Source organism: Cetorhinus maximus, chromosome 4, assembly GCF_964194155.1.
Source record: "Cetorhinus maximus chromosome 4, sCetMax3.hap1.1, whole genome shotgun sequence".
NCBI classification, from domain to species: domain Eukaryota; kingdom Metazoa; phylum Chordata; class Chondrichthyes; order Lamniformes; family Cetorhinidae; genus Cetorhinus; species Cetorhinus maximus.
This window is the reverse complement of record NC_135882.1, coordinates 132424186-132441788: the sequence shown is the minus strand read 5'-3', so window position 1 is coordinate 132441788 and position 17603 is coordinate 132424186. Positions and strand designations below refer to the sequence as shown.

Here is a 17603-nt window from a genome sequence, read left to right as displayed (position 1 = left end):
GGGTAAGTGGGGGGGTTGGTGGCAGATGGTCATCAGCAGGAGGTTTCCTTGCCCATGTTTGACCTGATGCCATGAGACTTCATGGGGTTCAGCGTCAATTTTCAGAACTTCCAGGGCAACACCCTCCCAACTGTATACCACTGAGCCACCACCTCTGGTGGATCTGTCCTGTCGGTGGGACAGGACATATCCAGGGATGGTGATGGTGATGTCAGAGACATTATCTGTAACCTATGATTCCGTGATTATGACTATGTCGGGCTGTTGCTCGGCTGGTCTTGAGACAGCTCTCCCAATTTTGGCACAAGCCCCCAGATGTTTGTAAGGAGGACTTTGCAGTTCAACAGGGCTGGATTTGCTGTTGTCGTTTCCGATGCCTAGGTCGATGCTGGGTGATCTGTCCAGTTTCCCATTCCATTTTGTAGGCTTTGTAGTGGTTTGATACAACTGAGTGGCTTGCTAGGCCATTTCAGAGGGCGTTAAGAGTCATGCACATTGCTGTGGGTCTGGAGTCACATGTAGACCAGACCAGCCAAGTACAGCAGATTTCGTTCTCTAAAGGACACTCGTGAACCAGATGGGTTTTTACAACAATCGACAATGGTTTCGTGGACACTTTTACTGAGACTAGCTTTTTAATTCCAGATTTATTAACTGAATTTATATTTGTGGTGGAATTAGAACCTGTCTCTCCAGAGCATTAGCTTGTGGGTTGCTAGTCCGATGACATTACCACTAGGCCACCACTTCTCCCCATGCCATCAAGAAACTTAGCAAACATACATTCAGTCCCTTCATTCAAATCATTGATGCTTTGCAACAATTCACCAAGGATTATTTGACAGCACTTGATCCCTGTGGCAATCCACTGGTGTCTTCTACAATGAAGGCAGGAACAAAATATCTTTTCAACGCATCTGCCATGTTAAGATAATTGGCAAATGAGGGGTGATGAAATTTTTTTTTTTAGTGAGTTATGATTGAATTGCACTACCTGACAGGGTGGTGGAAGCAGATTCAGGAGTAATTTTCAACAGGGAATTAGATATATACACGAAAAGAAGAGCTACGGGGAAAGAGCAGGAGAATAGAAATAATTGGATAGCTCTTTCAATAAGCAAGGATAAGAACCTTGGGCTGATCAGCCTCTTCTGTACTGGGTATATTGTAGTGTCTCTCAGAATCATTCCATAGTGCCTGGTATGAGAATGATGGAATATCTGTAATGTTGATGAACTAATTCATCAACGAAGATAGAGAGGGCGAGGCCATGGACGGATTTGAAAACAAGAATGAGAACTTTAAAATCAAGGCGTTGTTTGAGCAGAAGCCAGTGCAGGTCAGCAAGTACAGGGTGATAGGTGAACAGTACTTGGTGCAGGTTAGGCAGCAGAGTTTTGGATGGCCACAAATTTATGGTTGGGAGGGTGTGGGAGACTGGACAGGAGTGCATTGGAATAATCAATCCAGATGCAAAGGCATGAGGGTTGCAGCAGCAAATGAGCTCAGGCAGGGTTGAAGTCGAGCGATTTTGCAGAGGTCGAAATAGACAGTCTGAGTGATTATGTAAATATGTGATCGGAACCTTATCTTGGGGTAAAACATGAGACAAAGGTTGCAAGCAGTCTGGCTTATTCTTAGACAATTGCCAGGAAGAGATGACATCAGCGAGAAGAGGGATGGAGTCGGTAGCTCTGAAACAGAGTTTGGAAAGGCGGCGGGGGGTGGGGTGGGATGGGGGGAATGGGCGGTTTGGGGAGAGTGAAAGAAATGGCTTCTGTCTTCCCAATATTTAATAGGAGAAAATTCCTGGTCATCCAGTGCTGCCTGTTAATAAGCAGTCTGATAATTTAGTAACAGTGGAGTCAAGAGAGATGGAGATGAGGTAGAGCGGGAAGAGTGATATCTAGATGTTTCTAGTTTTTTTCACAGCTCACAGAAGAACGAAGAGCAGCAGATGATAGACATAGAAACATAGAAACTAGGAGCAGGAGTAGGCCATTCGGCCCTTCGAGGCTGCTCCGCCATTCATTACGATCATGGCTGATCATCCAACTCAATAGCCTGCTCCCACTTTCTCCCCATACCCTTTGATCACTTTCACCCCAAGAGCTATATCTAACTCCTTCTTGAAAACGTACAATGTTTTGGCCTCAACTACTTTCTGTGGTAACGAATTCCACAGGCTCACCACTCTCTGGGTGAAGAAATTTCTCTTCATCTCAGTCCTAAATGGTCTACCCCATATCCTCAGACTGTGACCCCTGGTTCTGGACTCCTCCACCATCGGGAACATTCTTCCTGCATCTACCCTGTCTAGTCCTGTTAGAATTTTATAGGTTTCTAAGAGATCCCCCTTCATTCTTCTGAACTCCAGCGAATATAATCCTAACCGACTCAATCTCTCCTCATATGTCAGTCCCGCCGTCTCAGGAATCAGTCGGGTAAACCTTTGCTGCACTCCCTCTATAGCAAGTACATCCTTCCTCAGATAAGGAGACCAAAACTGCACACAATATTCCAGGTATGGTCTCACCAAGGCCCTGTACAATTGCAGCAAGACATCCCTGTTCCTGTACTCGAATCCTCTGGCTATTAAGGCCAACATACCATTTGCCTTCTTTACCGCCTGCTGCACCTGCATGCTTACCTTCAGCGACTGGTGTACGAGGACCCCTAGGTCTTGTTGCACATTCCCCTCTCTCAATTTATAGCCATTCAGATAATAATCTGCCTTCCTGTTTTTGCTACCAAAGTGGATAACCTCATATTTATCCACATTATACTGCATCTGCCATGCATTTGTCCACTCACTCAGCTTGTCCAAATCACACTGAAGCATCTCTGCATCCTCCTCACAGCTCACCCTCCCACCCAGCTTTGTGTCATCTGCAAATCTGGAGATATTACATTTAGTTCCCTCATCTAAATCATTAATATATATTGTGAATAACTGGGATCCCAGCACTGATCCCTGCGGTACCCCACTAGTCACTGTCTGCCATTCGGAAAAAGACCCGTTTATTCCTACTCTTTGTTTCCTGTATGCCAACCAGTTTTCTATCCATCTCAATACACTATCCCCAATCCCATGCGCTTTAATTTTACACACCAATCTCTTATGTGGGACTTTGTCGAAAGCCTTCTGAAAGTCCAAATAAACCACATCCACTGGCTCCCCCTCATCAATTCTACTAGTTACATCCTCAAAAAATTCCAGTAATTTGTCAAGCATGATTTCCCTTTCATAAATCCATGCTGACTCTGTCCGATTCTGCCACTGTTTTCCACGTGCTCAGCTATTAAATCTTTTATAATGGTAAGTAGAATTTTATGGCTTATTCCAGTGTAATCCAGCACAGAAACGGGATCTCGATATTCAAAGTCCAATAATTTTAAGCCAAACTTGAGAGAAAATCCATGTCCAGGTCTTTTCCGATCTTTACCATAGCTCACTAGCTAATGTCTGAGGATATGGTTTGAACTAACAGACAGAGGCCTTTTAAAATAACAGTTAACTTAAAGTTTTGGTTAAAATGCACCCACTATTAGAATCAGGGTAACTGATTCCACAGCAGCAGGGAGGATTTAGGGGGAGAAAGAGCAATGGATAGCAGCAGACTGCCACAGATGGACATGCATAGTGAGGAGCTCCCTAGGGAGCTAACTGTGCAGTAGCCATCTTGCAGGCTGTTCTCTGGACTTTGTGGGATAGATGCAGAAATATTATTTATTGTTCAACTGATTTGGGCTTTTTTTTCTGTTGTTGGATTGTGGGCGATTTTGAATAATCAGTATTTCTTGACCATCCCAAAACTTGCACCACCTCTAATCAAGTTTTTACTTTTCTGCCTGAAATCTCCTTTATTTTCTGATTACACGACTGTGAAGCACCTTAGGATGTTTTCCTATTTTAAAGGTACCATATAAATGTAAGCTGTTGTAAAAAACTGATGTTGTCCTTTTGATGTGCAAGGGGTCAATGGTGCAGAGACCCAGACATGTATTGATGGTAGCTGCACATTTTTCCATTATTCTCTAGTCTCCTGTCAATCATCCCTTTCCCATCAAGGAAGCCATGTAATTTGGCTGCTCATGGAGGTCAATGGGAGAGACTCCAAGGGCGTATGAGCTGCGTGTAGACCACCATGTAGGGGTGGGGGGGTTCTTCTCCCTGGAGGAAATTAGGGAACCAGCTAGGTTTTTGGAAAAATCTGGACCAATTTTTCTGGTGCCAGCCCCTCAGTGTCCAAGCCAAAAAGCTTAGGGATTTAGCAGAGTGTTGGGGAGAATATTAGATCTGTAAACCAATCTATAGAAATACACATGTACACACACACACCATAAATGTATAAATACGCACACACACCATATGCATAAACACATCATATGTATAAACGCACACACACACTATATGCATAAACACGCACACACCCCATATGTTGTCAGCGGTCCCTCGGAACTGAGGACAATGCCTGTCAGGTTTGGTGGGACTTCAGATGACTGAGGAGCCCAATTCTGGATCCACATGCTCTTCCACAGTGGGGGCACGTTGTTGCGCAGGGAAGTGCAAATCGCAGCCCCAGGTTGGCTTCCTTCTCCTTCCTCTGGCGTCGCTGTTCTGCCTCGCTGTCAAGTCACTGAGCCTCAAAGTGGGTGGTGCCATGCTGAGCAATCGGCAGCATTCCCCCCCCCAGTCAGTGGTGTTAATGCCTCCATGCTTTAGGGCGACCTTGAGCGTATCCTTATACCTCTTCCTTTGGCCGCCCTTTGAGCGTTGGCCAACGAAGATCTGTGAAAAGAGAACCTGCCGAAGGTGGCGGTTTTCAGGCATCCGTACGCAATGGTCCATCCATCGGAGTTGGTTCTGTAGGAGCAGGGCGGTAGACACAGCATCATGGAGGACGCTTGCATTAGTCCGGTGATCCTCCCATTTGATCCCCAGGATTCGAAGCAAGCACCGCTAATGGAAGCTCTCAAGGATCTTAATGTCGGTAGACAGTAAATGTTTCGTTACAGTAGAGGAGGATGGTCAACACATTGGCTGTATAAACCAGAACCTTTGTTAACTTGCAAAGGTTCCTGTTGTCAAAGACACATTGGTGCAGCTTGAAGGTGGCAGCACTGGCACAGTTGACTTGGTGTTGGTAGTCCACATTCCATATGTATAAACATGCCATATATATATATATATAAACACACACACACACACACACACAATTGTAAAAACACATGCACACACCATATGGACAAATACATACACACACCATATGCATAAAAACACACACCATGTGTTGTATATACGCACACATCCCAAATGGAGCAATTTAAACACTAAAAAACAATACAACCTACATAGCAGAACAAAGTACGAGGGAGATGTGAATCATTCTAGCTATGATGTTACAAAAGCCTGGGTAAAATATCACATCTTTTCTTGCACTGATACATTGCAAATTGGTTTATTTTTGCTCTAAACATTAATATTTCATGAAAAGTCAGCATTTGCTTATGTAGTAATACCCTCCTCCACAGTCCAAAAATTAGTGGATTCACTTTTTATTCAAATAAACCTTTGCAAGTCTCCTCCTGGTTTAACAACACATAGCAGACAAATTAAAGACTGCCTTGATGAGAAATGGGTGATTGACAGGAGGCTAGAGGGTGACAGGAAACTCCGTAGTCCTGCCAGCAGACATCTGAGTCTCTGCACAGTTAACCCTTCAAGTGCCAAAAACATTAGCTTCATTTTAACAACAAAGTGCTCACAGGCAGTTCACAGGAGCAGAATGAAACAGAAATTGATACACTAAGACCCAAAACTTGGTCAAAGAAGTAGGTTTAAGGAGGGTCTTAAAGAGGGGAGGAAGGTGCAGTTTGCATTTTGGAATCACAGCACTTCTATCCAAAAAGAAAAATCCTTTCGTGAATCTTAGAACACATTTTTTTATAAATTAGAATTAGGGAAATGGAGGGGCAGAAATCCAACCCTGTAGAATAATGATCTGCATGTTGGGAAAAGGTTGGAGTGAGGACATGGGCAGGGGTGAGTGCTCTTGGCCTCATTCAGGGTTGTGTAGAGAGATGGAGAACAAAGCCAGGAAAAAAATGTCTCTCCTTCACCAGCCACCAACCCATAGCTCTGACCTAGGTTCAAGCCTAGATGCCACCTTGACTGGGGAAATATGTTGCAACTCACATCTTAAGAACAAAAAAAATTAAAAAGATACTCCAAGATTCGTTTGCCCATCACCAGATCTCTTTTTATACCTTCATAACCTCTGTTCTGTTCAGCAAGCTGTTCACAAACGGATCTCGAGTCAGACATGCGACAACTGTTAATACAGGGGACAGACAGCGGAAAATGGAGGCCATGATGATCGCCTTTGCCAGCCGTGGGTCTGTGGAGATGTGGGCCAGGCGCTGCCCAAGGAAAGTGAGAGATTCATCTTCATTGAGCACTCCTGCAGTGGGTTGGGAGGGGAGAAATGGTGGTAAATTCTTCTCATGCATTTCTCATGGTATTACAGCTAAAACCAGATGACTTGGAAGAGTGCAGGGTCTGATTATAATAATTACTGCTCCTTACACTTGCAGCAATAGAATTAAAACCTCCATCTAGAATTTCTCTGTTGTCCTCTCCGGAACACACTGACACAGGTTTACTTAGTTCTGTTGAAGAGTCATACGGACTCGAAACATTAACTGTGTTCCTCTCCGCTGATGCTGCCAGACCTGCTGAGTTTTTCCAGGTATTTTTATTTTTGTCACAGGACTGGAGTTTGTTTCCTTAAGTGTGAGTGATGCAAGTGGCCATTCCTCATGTGACCCTACATCATACAAGAAATTTCCAGATAATCCTGTACTCACCTGACATCCAAATCCCCTTGAAGGCCTGATTGCCCTTTTTATGATGCCAATTATAGCATGCCAGTTCTGGCAGATTCAGACTCAGTGCAGACCAAAGATCAAGCCTTGGTACTTATGATTCAGTACAGCTTAGCAATGCAACTGCACTTACTCAAAAAAGATTTCGCTAATCTGTAGGTGGAAACTGAACTGCAATCGTGAAGCATGTTCCGAGGATGTGGTATATCTCATTGTTACAAAACCAGAGGAAAAGACCATGTGGTTCATTAGTTGCAATGGTGTGGCTGCATAAACTCAGAAACAACATGCTAACTTAGCAGTGGGACCCCTCCAGGGTTTATCAGGTCCCCAATTTTAGTTAACACATGGCGAGGAGATAGCAGCAGAGGGTTTTATTTTAAAGGCTCCTGAAAGTGTTGCCTCTGACAGATATTTAATTTTACATGAGTTAAATGGGATTCCTCATTGTCTTCAGACCCATTCTTCATAGGTAAAGGTTCTAAGACCTCAGGAATGGGTTGAGAAAGCCCACCCATATCCTGTCCTGCACACGCATGCACAGGGTGGGTTCAATTAGTGGGAACCTTGGTCAAATTTACCATTGAAGCCAGTTCAGAATGGGAATTAAATCTGAAAGCTTACTGATCTATATGTCTTAACACTTCACTAAATTTACTGAGCTATTGAAGGTCAATGTAGAAACTTCTATATAAACTTCTTTCCAAGGCACCTTTGAACATGTCTTTCAACACCCTTCCCAAGTGGCAAATTTCTAAACCGCTTGCACTCACCTATCTCCTGTAGTACTTGCACAGCCTCATTCACAGCCTTAGGGTTCGGATTATTCATTGCTTTAGAAAGAAAGTCTGAAGCCTGAAAAATAAAATGGGGGGTGGTTGGGGGCAGGGAAGGGTAAAAAAAAAACTTTGCTTACATTTTCATCAAGTGAGTAAAAAAGATTTGCATTTATATAGCGCCTTTCACAACCACCGGACATCCCAAAGTACTTTACAGCCAATGAAATATCTTTTGAAGTGTAGTCACTGCTGTATTGTAGGAAATACAGCAACCACAGTAAATTTCCACTGAAAGCAATGTGATAATGACTGAACATTCTGCATTTGTGATGTTAATTGAGGGATAAATATCAGCCAGGACACTGGGGTTAACTCCGCAGCACTTCTTCGAAATTGTGCCATAAGTCCTTTTGTGTCCACCTGAGGGGGCAGACAGGGCATTGGTTTAATGTTTCATCTGAAAGAGGGCACCTCTGACAATGCAGTTTTCCTTCAGTACTACGCTGGAGTATCAGCCTAAATCGATGTGCTCAAGTCCTAGACTGGGGCAAGATTCAGAGGCAAGGGCGTTACCCACTGAGCCACTGCTGGCAAGTAGCTCAACCAAACAAGACACAAATTCATAGAGAAAATAAGTGAAACTTGGGACATCTGTCTCCAGTCACCCTGGTCTCCTGAAACTTGGACACCTTTGAGGAATAGAAGGAAGTCATTGAACTAAATTGGCTTAAAAAATTTTTTCCCTGAGGTTTCTGCCTCTCCAAGGAAATCGTTTGGCTAGTGGTGTGGTTGAGGGATGAATGCTTTGGGGTCATATGTGCTATTTAATAATATCACAGTTGATCTGTGACCCAGATCAATTTACCTGGCGTGGCCCAATATCCACTGACCTAACAAAATACTTTCGATCTCAATCCTGAGAATCTCAATAGCCCAAGCATCCACAGCCTTTCGGAATAGAAAGTCCAGATTTCCACTACCCTTCGGGTGAAGAAATACTTCCTAACTTCACTTCTGAATGGCTTAGCTCGACGTTTAAGATTGAACCAAAGGAAACAGTTTTGTTATATCTACTCCATCTTATCAATTTAACAACCTCGATTAAATCATTCATCAACTTTCTAAACTTCAAAGACTTTACACCAAGACAGAATAGGTACCAGCTCGTCTCTTCCTATTCTTTGTTTTCATATGTTAATGCAGAAAAACCTCTCAAAAAGAGGAAAGACTTTAGCTTTGAAAGGCTAGATGTACTGTGGCTCTTTATTAGAACAAAGAGGTAGTCTGATTGAGGTGCTGAAAATTATTAGGGCTTTTAGTGGAAACCATTAATTCCACTTGTCAGTGAGTTAATAACTAGAGGACATAAATTTAAAATAATCACCAAAAGAAACCACCCCACCCCCCCACCCCACAAGGGAAAGATTAGGGAATTTTTTTTGTCACAGAGAAGGTTCTTAAGACATGGAAATGCTCCACCAAAAACAGTGGTAGAAGCAGAATCAATAACATTTAAAAACAAAGTGGATAAATATTTGAAAAAGAAAAATTTAAAATATGGGGGAAAGAACAGGAAAGTTAGATTAAGGGGAGAACTCAAAGAGAATCAGCAAAGGTAAGATGGGCTGAATGAGGGAAAGGTAGGGAATGCAGCAAAACAGAAAGCTCTATCGGAGACTCAACACAGGTGACATGGGTTAATCGGCCTCCTTTGCTGCTGCATTTCTATGGAGGAAAGAGGAATCCTCAAAGATAAGAAACCACCACACACCGTAATGCCAGGAATATGGACTTTAGACTGGACCACGATGTTCTCCAGAGGGGTGCGCAGAATTTCTGGGATCGGAAAGTCATCCATTTTCTCCAGCCTCTCCCTGCTGAATAGATGGTAGGCATTACCTGGCTGGCAGCGGCCTGCCCGCCCACGCCGCTGCTTCACGTTCGACTTGGAAATCCAAACGGTGTTGAGACATGAAACCTGTAACACAGAGAATAAAGCTCTATCATCTTGCACAATAACTCATTAAGAGGGTTACCCATATTACAAGCTTCAAAACTCTTGCACTGTCCTCATTTCCACCTTTGATGCTCTGGTTCCCATTAAAATGATTACCCTATCTCTCGCCCTGGGAGTTCCCCCAATACAGGCCTCATCTCCACTCTCTTAATGGACCGCAGCCTGGAACGGATATCATGGATGAATAGTTTAGCCATTCACCGCTAGGTCTGACTGGATCACATAAATTAATACGACAAAACTAAAATACTATGAATGCTGGAAATCGGAAATAAAAGGGAAAATGCTGGAAATACTCACCAGGTCTGGCAACATCTATGTAGAGAGAAATAGTGGACCTGTGGCCTATCATCAGAACTGGGGAAAGTTAAAAATGTAATACATTCCGAGTAAGTGAAAGCTGGTGGGGTTTGTAGGTGTGTATCAAAGGTAGTCCCTTCTGCAGGAGTCAGCTGTATCCTACTTTGTAGCTGGGTGGATGACTGCACCTGGTCCTTGATATTCACCCAGCTCTCACCTGTGGCTTCACATTGCTGCTTCTTCACAGCAGCGGCCACACCCTGGTTAGTTTGCAGGCCAAACCAGATGAAGGTAAAATGTGGGCTGGTGTCCACATGTGAGGGAGAATGCCCGTCTCCAAACAGAATGCAAGACACATGGTGGGCCAAACAAGCCAGAGCACTCCAAATCTATAGTAAACAGAGAGGTCTTATAGGAAGTCTTAGTCAAATTTGGATGTTCTTGTAGAGCTGTAAGTCTGATACAGCAGTTTTACGATGCAATGATGGCAAGAGTCGCTGAATGTGGTGAATACGCTGACCCCCTGACTCCTTTGACATAACAAGTGAAGCAATGGTGTACATGGCCTACATATTGCCATGCTTTCTGGGGCATTTGATGAAAACATTGATGGAATATACATCTAATTCATTACAGATGCCAATCTCTTCAACCTGAGACAACTGAAATCCTCAGCTTAAGGTATCAGAGACGACGATATGGGAATTGCAGTTCAACAGTGAATGTGTCCTCGTGCCAGACTGCGAGCATAGCCTTCAAAGGATCATGGACTGTTTTCCATAAGTGGCTGACAACTATGGGCTAACCATCAGTTTAAGGAAGACAGAGGCCACCAATCACCACAAAATTCTGACAATACTACAACTATCAATGACATAGCCTTGAAGGCTGTAGATAACTTCACTTCTCTCAGAATCACAACCTCCAGAAATATTTGCATTGACAGTGGGGTGGCAAAGAGAGTTACCAGAGCAAGTTCAGCATTTGCCCATTTAGGCAAGGGACTGTGGAGGAAGCGAGGTATCAAACTTAGAACAAAACTTGCTGTGTACAAAGCGGTTGGAATACCTACCCTCCGAGAAGCCTGTGAGACAGGGACTACCTACACCAGACACATTAAGCATTTGGACAAGTTCCATATGAGATGCATTCGGAACATCATGGACCACAAATGGGAGGACAAAGTGCCCAACACTGAGATACTTCGAAGAGCAATTGAAGCACTCACCATCAGCTCAGATGGAGTGGACACATAGTACATGTGACTGATGATAAAATCCCTAAGGTGGTCATGTGTTGTCAACTAAAGCTTGGACACTGCCTGAGAGGTAGACGAGATTAAGGTTCAAGGATTCTTTGAAGGCAAACCTCAGGAAATATGGCATGTCACCACAGACTGTGTTAAAAATGTACAAGAAAAACTACCTGGGGAGTAATCTCAAGCAGTGGCTTTGTTTCCTTTGAACAGCAAAGAATACAGGCAGCAAAGGACAAAAGGCAGGCTAGAAAGACTGAGCAGTCCCAACAAAATCAGACAATTCATCCTTACTGCACTGGAAAGCCATGCAGGTCTGCAACTGGACTCCACAGCCACGTTAGAATGCACAACAGATGACTATGCACGCAAGAAACGGCCCTCTTCAATAACTAAGGGAAACTGATGCCAAAAGGAGAGGGCGGGAAAAAGAACAAATGAGAAGGTCTCTGATAGGGTGAAGTGCAGGAGTGATTAAATGTCAAAAGTTTTTATGGCACAGGCCAAAGGGTTCATTTCGTTTTTTCTCTTCTTAAATTTAGAAGTGTGATGCCCCATAACTGTTGGCATAAGCGGCTTCCTCTTCATGCTGTAAACACTTTACGAACATACAAACATATGAAATAGGAGCATAAGTAGGCCATTCTAGCAAGTTTTGCAAACTCCCAGTTCCCTGAATCTGTCACTGTCTCCCTTTGCTGTAGTTCTGAGGTCACTGACCAGAAACATTAACTCTGTTTTTCCCTACACAGATGCAGCCAGACCCAGTGGGTGTTTTCAGCATTTTCAGTTTTTATTGCACAAAGTAGTATTGAATCCTGCTCACATCTGCTAAAACTGTTCACTATTCTAGGATCATCCTGTCTTCACACCTCTAGTAAGTGTGAGGAGCTGATGAACACCTTTGTCACCAAGATCAAGATCAGCCATCAGCTGCCTCTACCACTTCGCTCCCTTGCCCTAGCCCACTGGACCAAACATCCTCTAAGGTTTCTCTTTGCCCTTGCCTTGAATTTGTACCTTCCTCCCCTTTCTCTCCTATCTCCCCTCATGTCATCTTATCTCTTCTTATCTGTGAGATCCATTTCCTGCTCCCTCAACTCTATTCCCACCAAACTGCTGATCTCACAAGTTCCATTCTTGGCTTCCATATAAGCCAATATTGTTAACAGTTCTTTCTATTCAGGTACTGTCCACCTCTCCTTCAAATCTCTTAAAGTAATAAATGACATCCTAGGTGACTGCAACAAAAGTAAACTATTCCTCCTTGTCCATCTCGACCTGTTTGCAGCCGACAGCATCACTACAGACAACATAGGGGGAGGTGATGGCGTAGTGGTATTGTCGCTGGACCAGTAATCCAGAGACCCAGGGTAATGCTCTGGGGACCCAGGTTCAAATTTCGCCATGGCAGATGGTGGAATTTGAATTCAATAAAAAAAATCAGGAATAAAAGTCTAACAATGACCATGGAACTATTGTCAATTGTTGTAAAAACTCATCTGGAAATCTGCCTTACCTGGTCTGGCCTACACATGACTCCAGACCCACAGCAATGTGACTGACTCTTAAATGTCCTAACAAACCGCTACAAAGTCACTAAAAAGGAATTAAACCGGATGGACCACCTGGCATCGACCTAGACACCGGAAGCGGCAATGGCAATCTCAGCCCTGTCGCCCCTGCCAAGTCCTCCTTATTAACATCTGGGGGCTAGTGCCAAAATTGGGAGAGCTGTCTCACAGACTAGTTAAGCAACAGCCTGACATAGTCATCCTCACGGAATCATGCCTTACAGATAATTTCCCAGACACCACCATCACCATCCTTGAGTACGCCCTGTACCGCTGGCAGGACAGGCCCAGCAGAGGTGGCGGCACAGTGGTATACAGTCGGGAGGGACTTGCATCGACTCCAGACCCCGTTAAGTCTCATGGCATCAGGTCAAACATGGGCAAGGAAACCTCCTGCTGATAACTACGTACCGCCTTCCCTCAGCTAATGAATCAGTGAACACCATTTGGAGGAAGCACTGAGGGTGGCAAGGGCGCAGAATGTACTCTGGGTGGGAGACTTCAATGTCCATCACAAAGAGTGGCTCGGTAGCACCACTACTGATCAAGCTGGCCAAATCCTAAATGACATAGCTGCAGGACTGGGTCTGCCTTCACATTGAGGATACCCTCCATCGCGTAGCACTACCACTGTGCTAAATGGGATAGATTTTGAAACAGATCTGGCAACTCAAGACTGAGCATCCATGAGGCGCCGTGGGCCATCAACAGCAGCAGAACTGTACTTGAACACAATTTGCAACCTCATGGCCCAGCATATTCCTCACTCTACCATTACCATCAAACCAGGGGATTAACCCTGGTTCAATGAAGAGTGCAGGAGGGCATGCTAGGAGCAGCACCAGGCATACCTAAAAATGAGGTGTCAACCTGGTGAGGCAATAACAGAGGACTACTTGCGTGCCAAACAGCATAAACAGCAAGTGATAGACAGGGTTAAGCCATCCCACAACCAACGGATCAGATCTAAACTTTCTAGTCCTGCCACATCCAGTCGTGAAAGGTGGTGGACAATTAAACAACTCACTGCAGGAGGAGGCTCCACAAATATTCCCATCCTCAGTGATGGAGGAGCCCAGCACATCAGTGCAAAAGATGAGGCTGAAGCATCTACTACAATCTTCAGCCAGAAGTGCCGAGTGGATGATCCATCTCGGCCTCCTCCAGATGCTGTCCCCAGCATCACAGATGCCGTCCCCAGCATCACAGATGCCAGTCTTCAGCTAATTCGATTCACTCCATGTGATATCAAAAAACAGCTGAAGGCGCTGGATACTGCAAAGGATATGGGCCCTAACAACATTCCGGCAATAGTACTGAAGACTTGTGCTCCAGAACTTGCAGTGCCCCTAGCTAAGCTGTTCAAGTACAACTACAACACTGGCATTTACCCACCTGTGTGGAAAATTTCCCAGGTATGTCCTGTACACAAAAAGCAGGACAAATCCAACCCAGCAAATTACCGCCCCATCAGTCTACTCTCGATCATCAGTATAGTAATGGAAGGGATCATCAACAATGCTATCAAGCAGCACTTGCTTAGCAATAACCTGCACACTGATGCCCAGTTTAGGTTCCGCCAGGTCCACTCAGTTCCTGACCTCATTACAGCCTTGGCTCAAACATGGACAAAAGAGCTGAACTCCCGAGGTGAAGTGAGAGTGACTGCCCTTGACATCAAGACAGAATTTGACCAAGTGTGGCATCAAGGAGCCCTAGCAAAACTGAAGTCAATGGGGATCAGGGGGAAAACTCTCCCCTGGTTGGAGTCATACCTAGCACAAAGGAAGATGTTTGTGGTTGTTGGATGTCAGTCATCTCAGTTCCAGGAGATCACTGCAGGAGTTCCTCAGGGTAGTGTCCTCGGCCCAACCATCTTCAGCCGCTTCATCAATGACCTTCCTTCCATCATAAGGTCAGAAGTGGGGATGTTCGCTGATGATTGCACAATGTTCAGCACCATTCGCAACTCCTCAGATACTAAAGCAGTCCGTGTACAAATGCAGCAAGTCCTGGACAATATCCAGGCTTGGGCTGACAAGTGGCAAGTAACATTTGTGCCACACAAGTGTTAGGCAATGACCATCTCCATCAAGAGAGAATCCAACCATCGCCCCTTGATGTTCAATGGCATTACCATCACTGAATCCCCCACTATCAATATCCTTGGGATTACCATTGACCAGAAGCTGAACTGGACTAGCCATATAAATACTGTGGCTACAAGAGCAGGTCAGAGGCTAGGAATGGTGCAGCAAGTAACTCGCCTCCTGACTCCCCAAAGCCTGTCCACCATCTACAAGGCACAAGTCAAGAGTGTGATGGAATACTCCCCACTTGCCTGGAGGAGTGCAGCTCCCACAATACTCAAGAAGCTTGACACTGTCCAGGACAAAGCAGCCTGCTTGATTGGCACCGCATTCACAAACATTCACTCCCTCCACTCACCAACAACACACAGTAGCAGCAGTGTGTACCATCCACAAGATGCACTGCATGAATTCACCAAGGCTCCTTTGACAGCACTTTCCACTGCCATCTAGAAGGGCATGGGCAGCAGATTGATGGGAACACACCATCTGGAAGTTCCCCTCCAAGTCAATCACCATCCTGACTTGGAAATATATTGCCGTTCCTTTACTGTCATTGGGTCAAAATCCTGGAACTCCGTTCCTAACAGCACTGTGGGTGTACCTACACCATATGGGCTGCAGCAGTTCAAGGAGGCAGCTCACCACAACCTTCTCAAGGGCAACTAAGGATGGGCAATAAATGCTGGCCCAGTCAGCGAAGCCCACATCCCATGAATGAATAAAAAAAAACACCACCCTCCTCTTACGCATCTCCACCATCATCCAGCTGCGTGGAACTGTGCTCACCTGGTTGCATTTTTACCTATCCAGTTGTAACCATGGATACTCTTCACACTCAAGCAGTGTCGCAAGGAGCTATCCACAACCTCCTCCTCTTCTTCGTGATGCCCCTTGATGACATGGCCTGAAAAAAGTGTCTGATTCCACATACGTATTGACAACTCCCAGTTCTACCTCACCACAAACTGTCTTGACTGCTCCATCATCTCCAAATTGTCCGATTATGCGTCCAACATCCAGGGCTGGATGAATAGAAATTTCCTCCAACTAAATATTGGGAACACAGAAGCCATAGTCTATGGACCCCAGCACAAATTCTGTTCCCTAGCCACTGATTCCATCCCTCATTCTGGTAATTGTTTAAGTTTGACCAGGCTGTTTGCAACTTTGATGCCATATCTGACCTCATAATCAGCTTCCAACCAAATATCCACACCATCACAAAGACCACTGAAGTCCACCTTCATCACATTGTCTGATTCTGCTCCTGCCTCAGCTCTTTTGCTGCTGAAACACTTATCCATGCCTTTGTTCCTTCTAGATTTGACTGTCCTAATGTACTCCTTGTCTGCCTCCCACGTTTGACCCTTCATAAACTTAAGTTCATCTAGAAGTCTGAAGAAAGTTCTAAAGGAGTCATATTTGACTCGAAATGATAACTGTTTCGCTTTCCACAGATGCTGCCAGACCTGAACATTTCCAGCATTTCTGTTTTAATCCAGTTTTCCAGCATCCGCTGTGTTTTGCTTTTATCATTCAAAGGTCTGCTGTACGTTTTCCAGCTCACACAAATCCTGTTCATCTCTCGCCCTGCTGTACTTGCTGACTGACATTGACTTCCCATTAAGCAACCACTGAATTTTAAAATTCTCATCCCTATTTTCAAATCTGTCCCTGGTACTGTTCCTCCTTAGCTCTGTAATCTCCTGCAGCCCTTCAACCCTCCAAAACATCTGCGCTCCTCCAATTCTGGCCTTCTGATTTTAATTGCTCCACCACTGATGGCCGTGCCTTCAGCTGCAAAGACCCAAAGTTCTGGAATTCCCTCCCTAAACTTCTCTGCCTCTCTTTCCTCTTTTAAGACACTCCTTAAAACTGCCACTTTGACCAAGCTTTTGATCATCTGCCCTAACATCTCCTATGTGATTTAGTGCCAAATTTTGCTTGGTAACACTCCTGTGAAGCACCTTAAGACATTTTACTACATTAAAGGTGTTGTTGTTATCCCACTCTGGATTAAATAATCCTTTTAAAAGCAGCCAGTGGAGATGTTACATTGGTCTCTAATGCCAAATTCAGATGCCTCACACAGGTCTTGATTGTATTACAACACTTATTTTTACTTGTTCTCTGTGAAGTGGGTGATGCTGGCAAGGTCACATTTATTGCCCATTGCTAGGTCCTGGTCAATTGTTTCTACAAATGAATGGCTCTCTACTATGTTATCTACTTTATTAACAAAAATAAGAATAGTTGAGATCCTTGAGGGGCACAGTGGTCACTTCCTTCCAATTGGAATGCATACCCCCCATTGTCCCTATTTCTGACTTTTACTACCTAATCAATCTCCAAAGCTGAAGATAAGGGAATCGAGAAGGTAGAAGTGGAGGAACCTAGTTCGAAGCTCTTGCAGCCTGGATGGATGACAGCGAGGTCTACAAGGTGGATGAGCAAATTGACCATGGCACCATGGTAGATGGAGCCATTTAAGTTGGGAGAGTAAATAAATAGGAATGTAGTGGCTGTAGTTGACAGTATAGTCAGGGGAATAGACACAATTCTCTGCAGCCAAGAGTGAGAGTCCAGAAGGCTGTGTTGCCTGCCTGGTCCCAGGGTTTAGGACATTTGCTCAGGGCTGGAGAGGAACTTGCAGTGGGAGGGGAGGATCCAGTTTTGTAGTCCTTCTGGGTACCAACA

At 44.6% G+C, this 17603-nt stretch overlaps 1 protein-coding gene across 2 annotated transcripts in view; it reads right to left on the bottom strand.

The window, feature by feature from the left end:
- dhx30 (DEAH (Asp-Glu-Ala-His) box helicase 30) overlaps positions 1 to 17603 on the bottom strand; it is a 125440-nt gene that overhangs the window by 32400 nt on the left and 75437 nt on the right. For both annotated transcript variants that reach the window (XM_078540847.1, XM_078540848.1), the window contains 3 exons: positions 9439 to 9645; positions 7662 to 7743; positions 6271 to 6464 (listed from right to left, as the gene is read on the bottom strand). In XM_078540847.1, the coding sequence (XP_078396973.1) occupies positions 6271 to 6464; positions 7662 to 7743; positions 9439 to 9645 (483 nt within the window). The remainder of the gene's footprint in view (positions 1 to 6270; positions 6465 to 7661; positions 7744 to 9438; positions 9646 to 17603) is intronic.